The 14,145-nt window shown below is 48.2% G+C and overlaps 1 protein-coding gene across 1 annotated transcript in view; it reads left to right on the plus strand.

Moving 5' to 3' along the window:
• The window catches only part of nsl1 (non-specific lethal 1), a 198,869-nt gene that overhangs the window by 87,016 nt on the left and 97,708 nt on the right, over window positions 1–14,145 (plus strand). Inside the window, exon 2 of the mRNA XM_075691598.1 lies at window positions 13,093–13,853. Within this exon, the coding sequence (XP_075547713.1) occupies window positions 13,093–13,853 (761 nt within the window). The remainder of the gene's footprint in view (window positions 1–13,092; window positions 13,854–14,145) is intronic.

Consider the following 14,145-nt stretch of genomic DNA (forward strand, 5'->3'; position numbering starts at 1 on the left):
GTTGAAAACAGACTGGAAGGAGAAGCGGCAATAAATTACATCCGAAAAGTAACAGCCGAATCTTTCCAAGGCAAGGATGAGGTTGTATTTGAAGAAAAAAAAGAGCATGAAAGAGACCCAAGTGGAAAAGGAGCTGGTGCTGACAAATTTAGACTGGAAGAAAGCGGAAGAGAAAATTCCTAAGCGCACAGCCACAGGGCTAGACGAGGTTCCCGTTAGGCTGATAAATGAACTGGGACCAAAAAGTAAGGAAGCTCTGGTGAAAGCAGTGGAAAAAACTTTAAAAGATAGACGAATACCAGACAGTTGGCGACAAAAAAAATGAATTTAATTTATAAAGGTAAGGGGGAGAAAGACAGAATTCAATCGTATAGACCGTTGACCATTACATCGGTAATATACAGGCTAGCAATGCAGGCAATCAAATTAAAGCTTCAAGCATGGGCAGAGAATAATGACATTTTGGGAGAGGTTCAGAATGGCTTTAGAATAGGTAGGCGTTTGGATGATAACTTGTTTGTTCTTACTCAGTGTATTGAAATATCAAAATCAGAAAGCAGACCGTTGTATGTGGCCTTTTTGGACATTACAGGAGCCTACGACAACGTAGACCGCAACATATTGTGGGATATTCTGGAAGGGGAAGGCTTAGGTAACGATTGTCTACAGCTTTTGAGAGAGATTTACCTAGAAAATACCGTTTGCGTTGAATGGGAAGGGATGAGGAGCGCGGAGAAAGTTCATATCAACAAGGGACTGAGGCGGGGGTGCCCTTTATCCCCGCTGCTGTTTATGATGTACATGGTGAGGATGGAGAGGGCGCTAGAAAGAAGTAATATCGGGTTTAATCTCTCATACAAACAGGCAGGTACAGTAATAGAGCAGCAACTGCCAGGTTTATTTTATGCGGACGACATTGTGCTGCTCGCTAACAAGCAAAGTGATTTGCAACGTCTGGCAAATATCTATGGACAGGAAGGCAACAATTTAGGTTTGAAATTTAGTGTTAGAAAATCAGGTGTTATGGTATTCAATGAAAACAGTGAACAGACAGTGGAGATACAGGACCAAGAAATACCTCGGGTAACAGAATATAAATACCTTGGTATATGGATAAACGAAGGCAATGGATATATGGAAACACAGGAAAAAACCATAACAGTCAAGGGGAAGAGAAATGCAGCCATAATGAAGCACACTGCGCTATGGGGGTACAATAGGTACGAGATCCTCCAAGGTATGTGGAAAGGGGTAATGGTTCCAGGACTTACTTTTGGAAATGCGGTTGTTTGCTTTAAATCAGGGGTACAATCAGGACTCGACGGGAACCAAAGGTCAGTGGGTCGCCTCGCATTGGGCGCTCACGGGAAGACTACAAATGAAGCTGTGCAAGGGGATATGGGCTGGACTAGTTTTGAAGTAGGGAAACTCGCAGTAAAATTGAGTATGAAGAACGGCTGAGGAATATGGAGGAAAGTAAATGGGCTGGGAGAGTGTTCAGGTATCTGTACAGGCAAAACATTGATTCACAGTGGAGGAAAAGAACTAGGAAGCTTACCAGCAAGTATGCGGCCTGTGGGGTGGGCAACACAGCAACAAAGAAGGTCAAGCGGAAAGTCAGAGAGGCTGAATTAATCTCATGGGTGGCAGCAATGGAAAAGAGACGTGCCATGAGTAACTACTTAAGAGGAAAAAACGAAATCAGGAAAGAAACCATTTATGATAACTCAAAGGGAAGCTCATTACTTTTCGAAGCGAGGTCGGGATGCCTTAGAACACGCACCTATAAAGCGAGATATAAGAAGGAAGAAGAAGCATGTGCTTGCTGCGGTAAAGCTAGGGAAACGACGGAGCATATTTTATTAGAATGTGACGACGTCTACCCAGCGATCGATTTAGGCACCACTGGCCTCCTTGAAGCCCTTGGGTTCAGCGGGAGCAGTGGTAAAGCAAACAGGTCCGCAATAGACATTAGTAACAGGCGATTGGAGGATTGGTGGAAGAAAAAGTAGGGAAACGACAAAAGACGGAGACGTACAAAAGCACAGTTTGCAATAGGGGATCAGAAAATTGGGACGTGGTAGTTCATATGTTTTTGTTTTCATTGGTTAACCTAGGTAGGATATTAGGCAGCATAGTAGCAAGAGCTTGGTGGCGCAACCCACCGCCCCGTTCCAAAGGGGACGCTCATAACATCCATCCATCCATTTCTTTCGTTAGGCTTCGACTCGTTCGAAACGAGCAGCGATCTCGAAAACACCACAAGGTTATCCATAATACACTGTCGTCGAAGCGGCCTGAGACTAAGCGAAAGCCATTTACACAGTCATTTACTACGAACGAAGTTCGCGGGATCGAATCCCGGCCACGGCGGCCGCATTTCGATGGGGGCGAAATGCGAAAACACCCGTGTGCTTAGATTTAGGTGCACGTTAAAGAACCCCAGGTGGTCAAAATTTCCGGAGTCCTCCACTACGGCGTGCCTCATAATCAGAAAGTGGTTTTGGCACGTAAAACCCCAAATATTATTAAATATTATTATTATTACTACGAACGAAGTGCATTTTACAAAAGCAGCGCCAAATTCCATTCGAAGCTGGCAGCCGGGACCGCCGTCATGTTTCCCGCAAACTCCGCAAACCACGCAAAAACGCTAACGCTAACTCGTTTGTGTTGCGTACGCCCGCTATACCAGCTATTTCGTTTAGCGTTCAGCGCATGCGAAGTGACGACCCGCTATCTTTAGCGTACGCAGTGGTATAGGGTACGCTATACTAAAACTGTCTATTATCTTGAGTCTTGAAAGGCGCGTTGGTTCCCGAGCTGACCCCCGCAGCGTGGCCGCCAGTTGTCCCTTGTCCGGCGCCTCTAAATTCCAGAGCTGCCTTTCTCCTGTAGTCGCCACGAGTGTCAGCAGACCGTGACGAATCCTGGGTCCACGTACCGCAAAGCATGGATGGATGGATGGATGTTATGAGCGTCCCCTTTGGAACGGGGCGGTGGCTTGCGCCACCAAGCTCTTGCTACATTGCTGCCTAATATCCTACCTAGGTTAACCAATGAAAAAAAAAGGACACTATGAACTACCACGTCCAAATTTTCTGATACCCTATTGCGAACTGTGCTTTTGTACGTCTCCGTCTTTTGTCGTTTCCCTACTTTTCTTCCACCAATCCTCCAATCGCCTCTTACTGATGTCTATTGCGGACCTGTTTGCTTTACCACTGCTCCCGCTGAACCCAAGGGCTTCAAGGAGGCCAGTGGTGCCTAAATCGACCGCTGGATAGACGTCTTCACATTCTAATAAAATATGCTCCGTCGTTTCCCTAGCTTTACCGCAGCAAGCACATGCTTCTTCTTCCTTCTTATATCTCGCTTTATAGGTGCGTGTTCTAAGGCATCCCGATCTCGCTTCGAAAAGTAATGAGCTTCCCTTTGAGTTATCATAAATGGTTTCTTTCCTAATTTCGTTTTTTCCCCTTAAGTAGTTACTCATGGCAGGTTTCTTTTCCATTGCCGCCACCCATGAGATTAATTCAGCCTCTCTGACTTTCCGCTTGACCTTCTTTGCCCCCTTTTGATAGGGACGCTCTTCTTCCTGCAGAGAGACCATGAAGACCCGGCAAATTAACCAACAATACACGGGGCGCCAAACGTGGCCAGCCCTGCTGCTGTAGTCTCAGGTCTCGGAAGGGAGTTCATGGTCGGTTAGCGCTGTCCTCTACGCTGGTTCTCTGAAGGACGCCACCACCGCGGATCGATCGGAGCTCCTGCAGCGGGCTGAGATAGCTTTGCAGAGCAGTACACCTGCAGGCCAATCCTAACGCCGTTTATATTTTGCAGACGATGTGTGGTGTGCTAACATACATCGATCTCGCACGTTAACTCGACTTTGAACTTTTGTGGCAGTACTCCTTTAAGAGAACGGTTGTCAAATTTCGTAAGCCCGTTCCCATCAAAGTCGTTGAAATTTAAGGCAAACATTTTTGCTCTAGTCGGCACTAGGAGAAGCGCTCAAGGTTATTCATTTCGATGAGTTAGCGGTATTTTAAACATTCCTATTAAAAAAGAAGTCCATCCTATATTTTCTATAAAAATTCCCAAATTAAGTATATTGAAAAAAGAAGAAACTTCCTGCGTAAGCTGTTTTGCTGAAATCGCAAAGCCAGAAATGCAGCCGAATAAACAGCAACCGCCGTTGCGGTCTACGAGGTCCGTGCGTGCTCGTGGATACAGGTTCCTTTCTTTTACGACACGAAAACGTTCTACGATGGCTCGGAAAGCGAAAATCAACGTAACTGAAAATTTGGAGGTTACAACACTCGGCGCGTTCTGGGACAGAAATTTTAAATCTCTGCATGGGGACAGCGCCAGAACGGTGGGGCATTGTCACGTGGTTTGGAACGCCTGCTTTTGATGTCGCAGTTTAACGCGCATGGCCTGTGTGCACTTTATTGGAGAGAGAGTGTGAAGAATGCGAGAACAATTTTTCTCTTAGCCGAGCGTGGAGTGCTTGCAGTGAGCCCAACATGCGTTTTCAAAGCAGGGGATCTAAACGTAAAGCTGTTCCAGACTTTTCCAGTTCTGCTATTAGCATTTCACGATTGGTCAAAAAATTGTCGGGCCACATCCACTTCACCTGTCTGTCATGCAACGTCACGAAAACCGCGAAAACGCCCTATCAAATATGATCTGTGCACACTATTTATGGTTAGTCGGAACTAAAGAAAAGTTATTCTTTCTGATTCGACGCTTTTTTTTTTTTGCCATTAGCTAATGGCAAAAATGAATATTGTTCTGAATAGCCAGAGGCTGCGCAAAAAAAAAAAATTAAAATAAAATATATGTCTGCCCGCGATCGCTCAGGCACTGTTTACTCGCACCTGCCGCAGAGCATGGATTTATTTGCATATAATAAAACATTTGCGTGGCAGTATAACGTTATCGAGCCCTTTCAGCAAGTATGCGACATCGCTCGGCCATCTCTTCTTTGTTGAGGGTCCGTTTCATTCTTAACCTTCCGTTGCACGCCGCCGCGATTTTCGATCAGCCACCGCAAGCGAAGGGACGCTGGCACCAACCTCCTCAGCCTGCCATCTATTTTCACTGCGCTGGCTCGGCCCCATCGAAACCCTCTTCAGCATGCTCCTCGCCTCTTGTCAGCCAATTAGATAAGAAAAACTGCTTAATGTAGGCAATGTTATTCGGTTTTAAAGCAAACAAAAGCGGCATCCTACAAACGAGGAGAGCGTTTGGTTGGGCTTTTCGAAAGACAACGCTGCGGGTCGCCGCCCGGCGCGTGCGTCGGCAGTTGCGTAAATTTGACGGCAGGAGATTGGAATAAAAGCAGATTGGAATATTTCTACGTTATAGGGCGCCCGTATACGCTGCTTGTGCGTCTGGACGGATATCCGAGAGCGCTGAAATGGGCTGGCATGGCCTCGTTTATTCGTGGCAGCAACGAGAGGTTCTCTAGTCACTGGACGATTGAGGCGATCGTTGCATTTTCGAGTCCTGCGCGGCGGCGATTGCCGAACCTCGCAGCATGCAGCTTCCTCCCAGCTACGCCATAGCCAAGATGGCGGACACTCTTGCGGTTCGAGGTGGCATCTGAGCCGAGAATCCGCCAAGTCCATTGACGAGTACGCCCGGTAGTAGGAATGAAGGAAAATGGGTTTATTCTACATTATTTACACTGGCTCCAGATACGGAAATCCACTCCATGTAGGAGCATATTACACGTCTGAGTTCGCATCTGGACACGTCAGCAACTCCCTCTGCACCAAAGGTCTCCGGCTTTAATACCGTTCTCTTCCCTAGGTGACTAGACTGGGGTATATGATCGCTTCATCGTGGCCAATCACAATCGTAGAATCTGTTGCAATAACACGCCCATAATATCGCACCATTCTGCCGAACTCCGCCTCCGATGTTGTGCCTTCGCCCCCGCATATTTAGTAACCTGGGAATCCGAGGTCGGGAAGCCGTTCCCACGGTAGCATTTGACGTTGGCCCTTTTTACTAAGCAGTTCAGGTTGTCGGGTGCAGGTAGAGAGGTCTTTTGTTAAGAGGAAGCTTTAGCTCGGGCCCAACTCCGACGCGGCCTATTCAAATACATGTAAAACGCAAAAACGTTTTTATGAGATAACCCCTGGACCGATTTTGATGAAATTTGTCGCATTTGAAAGAGAAAGTTAAATTCTAGTGACTGTTGGAAGCGGAATTTCGATTTAGGGTTTGAATTTTCTTAAAACGATTTTCAAATATTTGACCGTTTGAAAAAAATAGAAGCGCGAAGTTCATAAATTCATAGCTCTGCAACAAAAACCGATATCGCGGTTCTGTAAACGGCATCCATTAGATCATTCAAAGCGGACAAATTCAATATGTCATTTTACATCTTACGTGAATTTGTTACGTTGGTTACAACGGTTTTGCAAAAGTTGTATTTCTCTACGATTAAATTTTTTTTATATTCATGTGTAACATATCAATTTTGTCCGCTTTAGATGTACTATTAGATGCAATTCACAGAATTGTATTATCATTTTAATGGTTAAGTTACAGAGTTGTAAACTTGATAGTTTCGTTTTCTGAAAATTTTCGATTTTTGCCAATTTTTAATAAAAAATTAACGATCTAACTCAAAAATTCGAAACCAACAGTCACTAGATTTTAAGTTTGTCTTTGAAATGCAACAAACCTCGTCAAATTTGGTGCAGTGGTTGCCGAGAAAAACGAATTCTCCTTTTACATGTATTTAGATAGGAGCACCCGAGCTAAAGCTTCCTCTTAACCCGTCAACGATTGGCGTCAACGCTGCGTTGACTTCTGGCGTCCAATTAATGCCCTTGACCGTGCCGAGACGTAACAACACCGACAAGTGTTGCCAGATAACTGTGCATTTTCTAAGTGGATGGAATGCACCCGGGTTAAATCGTGGATCCGGGACCTCAAAGAGATACGTCATGCTAACGCATGTCTTTCGCGTTTGCCGCTCAATCTACACGGAATTTTTGGTGACTCCGGTGTTCTGACGTGTTTGCAGTACGGGCATCGTAGTCGTAGCACAAACGCAGTTCGGTACGCATTAGTGCGTTTCACGATAGGTGTGCGTGCCTCGCACTGTTTTAAAGCGAAAGCTCTAATGGCCGCGAACCTGCGATTTCGCCGTGGCCGTGCTCCGAGGAGGCACATGACGTCACACCGCGTTCCTCGTCGTTGCGTTCGCCTCCGCTCGCTTCGCCAGCTACGTCGCATACCTGATAACATGTCGGAGGATTGAAAAGGAGAGCTCGCGTGCGCCGCAACCACAGTTGAGGCGACAATTCTGATAAGCAGGAGGATGCCTGGAATCGACATCGGAACGAGATGACGAATCGCCCACAAACGGACGAACAGCGCGCCGAACGACTGGCTAAACGCTGCAACATAGCTAGACAACCAGACTAACCTGGACTTGCAGTCAAGATTAACCAAGGCTAACCATGCTATGCCTTAGCTTTCGCTACGTATATCCTTTCATAGCCGAGCTAAGCCACTGCCAATCTTTTTTTATGGTCGCTGCTCTTGGGAGTTATGCGCGGGTGCGAAAAGCGCGCGTCTCGGGGCATCGCTTGCCTGTTCGAAAGGAAACGCTACCCGCCGTGGTTGCTCAGTGGCTATGGTGTTGGGCTGCTGAGCACGAGGTCGCGGGATCGAATCCCGGCCACGGCGGCCGCATTTCGATGGGGGCGAAATGCGAAAACACCCGTGTGCTTAGATTTAGGTGAACGTTAAAGAACCCCAGGTGGTCGAAATTCCCCCCCCCCCCCTACACGCTGTCAAAAGCGGGGGACGGCGAAGTATGTCATTTGCCCTGCCGCCAGTTTTGAAAGCGCGCACTGGCATTTCGGCTGCGCGCTGGAAAGTCTATCGGAACTACAGCTGAAGCTAAATTTTCTTTCTTAGTAGAGTGACCGCATAAGTAATTTTCTTTACTGCGCATATCCCTGCTTGGACAACGACGATTGTCCTTTGCGCCTTCTCGGGACGCCCTGTAGCGGACGACGCGCGGGATTCGCCCCCCAACCAGACGTACTCGTTGTTTCACATGCAAGCGATTGAGCGAACGGAGCGAACAGCGGCGCGGCGCTGCGAAGCTTTTCGCGAGGTTTCGTTTCACATGCATTGCCGCCGCGCGTTTTCCGCCGCAGCGAATAGCAGTGCTGCTGGCAAAAAGCACGGGACTTTAAGCCAGTTTCGGTAGTTTGCGACTACCAACAGAAGCATTGCTTTGTCCCTGCCTCTCAAATTTTTATTTTATGAATACATATCCTGGGGGCGCTTAGCAATTAACAATTCGTTGAAAAGCTCTCTGGGCATGTGGCCCGTACCCCGTGTAGCAAGTAAATAAACATCGTCCTATGCGCAGGCTTTCCCGCACTAGTCCACCACAGGTCACGTGTCGAAGCGGGCCGTTCGGAAGCGGTGCTGCCGTTCTGCCGCTGCGATGAAATTCCAACTTGCCCGAACCTCGCCGCTCCCGCCGCTCGAAACAGATTTCTGCGGCGCGGCGGCAGGATTCGCGAGCATTTTCGCTTGCATGTGAAACAGGCTTAACGCGGCCGCACGCGCAGCGCCGCGCCTGAACGCGTGCGGCGTCAGGCGCGGAAGCTGCATCGTAAATACTGGATCGCATGTTCACGCGCGACGGCGTGAAGACCTTGCACTGCTAGGTTTCTTGCGCCGGAAGCTGTCCCGCTCGCGTCGCCCGCCCGACCCGCCTCACGTGACGACGGCGGACCAACGTGACTTCCGGAACGATTATTCGCGGGGCGTGCAGGCAAGCCCGGGCAAGCTGCGTGCGTTGTGATCGGAGTTCCGCGCGGGTTTTGATATTTTTTAATGGCAGCCGCTGAAGGCTTCAGCCGCAACGGGTGCATTATTAGCGAAATGTTCATCGCCGACGTTCGGGACCTGACGCAGTGTGCAGAGCGCGTAAGGCACATACCACGCGAGTGATGCTCTAGGAGTCCGGCAGCATCATTTTTTTTTTAATATAAAAACAAATTTTCGCTTAAAACTTATTGCGTGCCATTGCCATCTTTAGCGCATTGCTTAACTTGACCGTTAAGCGTCTTTGAATCGCCGCGACGAAACGCGCGGCAACTCCTTCATGGTTTGGATGCGCGCCCTCTTCCTCCGCCGGGAGCGACGCGCCGTCGAGTGGGCGCGGGGCGTGCGGACGCGTTCCAACGCGTACGTCTGGTTGGGGCTATACACGCTCGCGTTGCGGATAACGCCTGGCGGTACCCGCCCTAACAAGCTGTCAGCTTGCATCATGGCCAGTTTTTGGTACCGCTACATCCGTATTGTAAAGCACAATGAGCTTGTTACATTTAATCTGCGGGTGGCGAGGAGGTCCGGATAAGGTATTATAATCAGCCGCGCCCAGACTATCAGCCGCGTGTGCCTTACGGCCAGAAATGGTTGCATCATCAAATGCTGCAACTACTTAATCTTCCCGGTGCAGTCTCAGTGTCTTATCGCCATTAGAAATCTAATCAAACCTCTTACAGGTATAATTGTCGAATTTCATTGTGAAGTCGCTACTTATCGTAGATATGCTCGTGAAAATGACCTTGGTCGGACTCGCAGAGCCATTTCAATACCAGTAGAAGACTGACTGAAATTTTTTCTGAAGACATGTCACTTCTGACTCACGATTTCATTTTCAGGCTGTTTCTAAATAGGAGCTACACTATTCTTGTTTCCCTGCACGAGCAAAATACAGCAGGTATATTGTATTTTGAAAAAAAAAAAAATGAGGGCCGCTTTTTGGTGATGTGTACCGAAAATTTGCATTGTTTACTCTGTAAACAGTGCATGACTGGTCGCTTTATCCCAATTTTTATGCTTTATACACAGCATTTGGTTGTTTTTCCCCGCTATCGTCGGTAAAACATGCGGGGCACAATGTTTATATTTTTTCGATGTACGAAACAATGTTTCGAGTGACGAGCGATGTGTGTTTACTCTGTGTAGGTTCATTGCGGCCTTTTCACTCGTCGAAGTGTCGCAGGGTGTCATGCTACCGCTAATCTTGCTGTTTCCTAGACTCCTAAAACAACGTACGAGATGCGGACGTGAACTTCCGCAAGAATAGCAAAAATTTAAGCGCAGTGCGTTGCTAAACTCGCTTTCCTGCTTTAAATGCAAGTGTCGCAGATAATTATTAGACCCTCGTGTTTTCATGTATTTTCGTGAAATACCTTCACTCACGAATTACGATCGACTGATCGGTAAATGTGTGAAATTTACATAACTTTATCCCAAGGTGTTCAAGACTCCATGAAGAAAGCAAGTCGAAGTGCGGGAATGACTGCATTCTATAGTGACCTATCATATTTACATAGGAATTAAATATTCATTTATTGTACAGACAGTCATGCTACGTTTTTCATTGAACGTATTGAATTACCCGCTTGAATTACATGTACAGGCTAATTATTGGGCACAAGCACAACAACCAGCGAAGAGATAACCTAGCACGATTAATACCGAAACGCCCCGCTTCAAACTACGTCTCGTCGGTAGTGCCTTCACGAAAGCGGTCGTGTGAAGCGATACATTTCACTCAGAAGTGAAACGGGTGTGCTTTGAGAAAGCAGAAGTGTTCAATTTGCTCGTTGTTCGTTGTCTATTCCTTGCAACCACTGCACAGTTATGGCAAAAGTAAGTCGCGTTCACAAACGGATTTGCCCACACAGAAGGGCATATTATTTCCTCGGTGAGCTAAACAAGGCATCTTGCTTATATCTAGGAAAAATTAGGGACATGGCATAGATAAGGTGTAGGCAATGTTCCAAATGCGTGGGTTAAATGCACATTTTCCAATAGAATACGTGTGCAAGTGGTCCATAGCGTTATTAGTCTGTCTTAAGAGGGATGTGACTTAGACGGCTGCGCTGGCATGATTACAACAACAACTGAGGTCAATTTTTGCGAAAACAAAGGGAACAATGTGCCAAGGTTATGTGCGACGGTAAATACGTGTTCATCAAATACAGCGTTAAAAAAATTGTAAGCAAGTGTTCGAAGGTATCACGCTACTGCTTTTAGCTTGGTTTCCCAATGTGCCAAGAGAACTCTGAGCGTTTCGGATATTTTATACTTTGAAGGAATAGCCAGCATTTTAAGTGCAATGTGTCACATAGTTTTAACCTTCCTGGCTTATTTAGAAGCATTGCAAATAATTATTGAACCGTCATCTTTCTTTCTTCTTACTTTTTCATGAGTGATATATTAGTTTCGCCTGTTGTCCTCACTGAACTAAAGGAGGCAGCTTCGTTATGTTCGGTGACTTTAAGGGCAAGTTAATAGGTGATCTGTAGGTGAAGTTTGAAATAGATGCGTAATTAGGACTTTCGCAATAAATTACATGTGCAAGTACTCCAGAGTGTTTGAGCGTGTCTAACGAGGGGGGGGGGAGCGGCAATTGACCCCGCTGCCCTAGCAGAACTATAAAAGCCGCCAAGACCAAATTTAGCGAAAATTGGGGGTACAGTATGAAAGCTCTCTGTGCGAAGTTAAATGCGGTTGGATGAAATACGGCCTTCGTAAAAAAATTCTTATGTGTTACAGCAAGTGATATGGCCGTTATCAGCTATGCTTCCCAGTGTCCCGACATAACTGTAGTTTACAACAGGTTTATATTTTGTGGAAAGGGGAGGGGGACATGGTAACTGCCATGCGCGACGTTCTCACGTTGCTGGTCCGGTTAGAAGCGTTGCAAATAATTAAAGAGCCATCGTTTTTCTTTCCCTATTTTCAGGCGTCACAGCGCGTTCTGTCATTGTTTCAGCGATGTCCTCGGGGAACTAAACAAAAATGTTTTTCATATTTGGTGAAAATATAGGGCGCGTTATAGGCAATGTGTAGATAAACGTCAAAGATGCGCGACTAGGGTATTTGTAGTAAGTTATGCATGTAAGCTATCCGGAGCTTTATGAATGTGCTTTGCGAACGAAGGATTTATCCCGTTGCCCTGGAAGAACTGTGAACTCAACAGGCATCAAATCTAGTGTAATTTGGGGGGGGGGGGGGTTATAAAGCAATAAAGCATTGCATACTCCCCTCAGTAGTAGTAGTGGCGGTTTTCAACAGATTCACTGGATATCCGCTGTCGCCAGGCCGGGGAGTCATTTTGTGTGTGCGTGTGTGAATATTGCAAGTAATTTATGTAGGTTGTACATTGTTACGTACAATCTCTACAATACTATTACCTAAGCTAGCGATACATTTATGCTGTAGACTTTAAACAGCAAGTACAATTCTTTGTTGAATTATTCAAATTCTTTGTAGCAAATGTGCATTCTGTCTGTGTGCAGTACTGCTGCTACTAAGCGGGATGGGGGACCACTGTGGGGAATTCATTGCTTTTTGTCCGTGTATCATCTTGAGATTTTATGTAGTTGCAAGAGGTAAATGCAAATTCAGATGATTTCCGGGCCCCCATGGTTCACCATGTGTGATTGATAGATAGGTCTCTGCTTGTTAAATATATCTGACAAAAGCATTTCGAGGCTGTTTTGCTTATTGCAATAATAATCTGTGCTATATATATATATATATATATATATATATATATATATATATATATATATATATATATATATATATATATATATATAGAGAGAGAGAGAGAGAGAGAGAGAGAGAGAGAGAGAGAGAGAGAGAGAGAGAGAGAGAGAGAGGGGGGGGTGAGATAGTCTGCGTTTCGCCCTTCTCACCCGACACTCACACACTCTAGACATAGTTGGTACGCCACTGCCTGTGTACCTTTCTTTCTACGTCCTCGTTCAGTCGAGCTTACAAATTATCATGGACGTATCAGCTAGCCCAAACTGCTACCCTTTTAAGATATTTCTAGGTAGTAAGTTTTGCAAAAAAACTTATGGTTCGCCGTCAACTTGCAGCCGTGCACCGTAGTCTGCGCACAGCAACGAAGGTCTGTTCATCACAGTTACACGTGATTCACTCGCATCACAGTTACACGTGATTACGGATTGCACTTGACGTCGGTTTCATGCCCCGCCCCTTTCCGCGCAGCCGGCAAAGCGCGGCGTGGCGTTGGTCCATGGACCGCGCCGCGGTGGCCTGCCGCTGGACGTGGCTGCAGGCGCAGGTCGCCGACCTCGAGTTCCGCATCAGACAGCAGGCGGACCTGTGCCGGCAGCTGCGTAAGGCCAAGGGCGACGTGCGTCTCGAAGGCCAGGACCCGCCGGAGGACGCCTCTACCGACGACAAGGCGGAGTGCGACGTCGAGACCACCACCGTCGCGGAGGAGGACGTCGCACCGCACGCGGCCGACGCCGCGGGGACGGCGGCACCCCCGGCCAAGCCCAACGGCCTGGTGCTGTCCGCCTCCGACCTCTTGCCTCCCGCAGCGACGGCCGTCGGTTGCGCGCGGACTCGGGCGCTGGCGGCTGGCTTCCGCAAGCGCAAGGTGGTGGTCGCTGCTACGGCCCTCGCCTCGGCCCGCAAGTCAGCCCGCTTGACGGCCACAGTGCAGTGTCCGTGTCGCTCGGTGTGCGGACCCACGTCTCCCGGCGCCACGGCCGCAGGCTGGGGCTCGGGCTTCGCCGCCTCTGCGCCGCCCAGTCCGGTGACCACGGTGCCACTCGCTCCAGCGGCGGACGGCGGCGCGGCGGTAGATGCCCCGACCGTCAGCCTGCCGCCGCTGGCGCCATGCCTGGTGTGCGGCGGCCGCTACAACAGCGTGCGGCCGCTGGACGCCGAGCTTATGACGCGTCAGGAGAAGGTGGCGCTGCTCGACCCTGGCTTCCATCCGGTGCTCTCGTTCCCCGCCGGTGAGTATCGCATGCCGCTGCTGCGGCGCGAGCCGAGGCCGCCCTGCGGCTGCCTCTGCTGGCGCCGCCGCTTGGTGCTCCCGAACCGTTCTTGTCGACAGTGGCGTTCGTGACTGGCGCTATGGCTGGATGCGCCAACCACCGCTAGAGGCCCCTTACGCCTCCATTGGGACGTCGAAATTACCCACGGTCACATACCAACGCGCCGCTTCCACCACTGGCGATTGCCAGTCAGCCTGCTAAAAACAAATTACAGACAAAACTGCGCATTCGTGACGTCGCTGGGGACGTG

Source organism: Dermacentor variabilis, chromosome 5 (genome assembly GCF_050947875.1).
Source record: "Dermacentor variabilis isolate Ectoservices chromosome 5, ASM5094787v1, whole genome shotgun sequence".
NCBI classification, from domain to species: Eukaryota; Metazoa; Arthropoda; class Arachnida; order Ixodida; family Ixodidae; genus Dermacentor; species Dermacentor variabilis.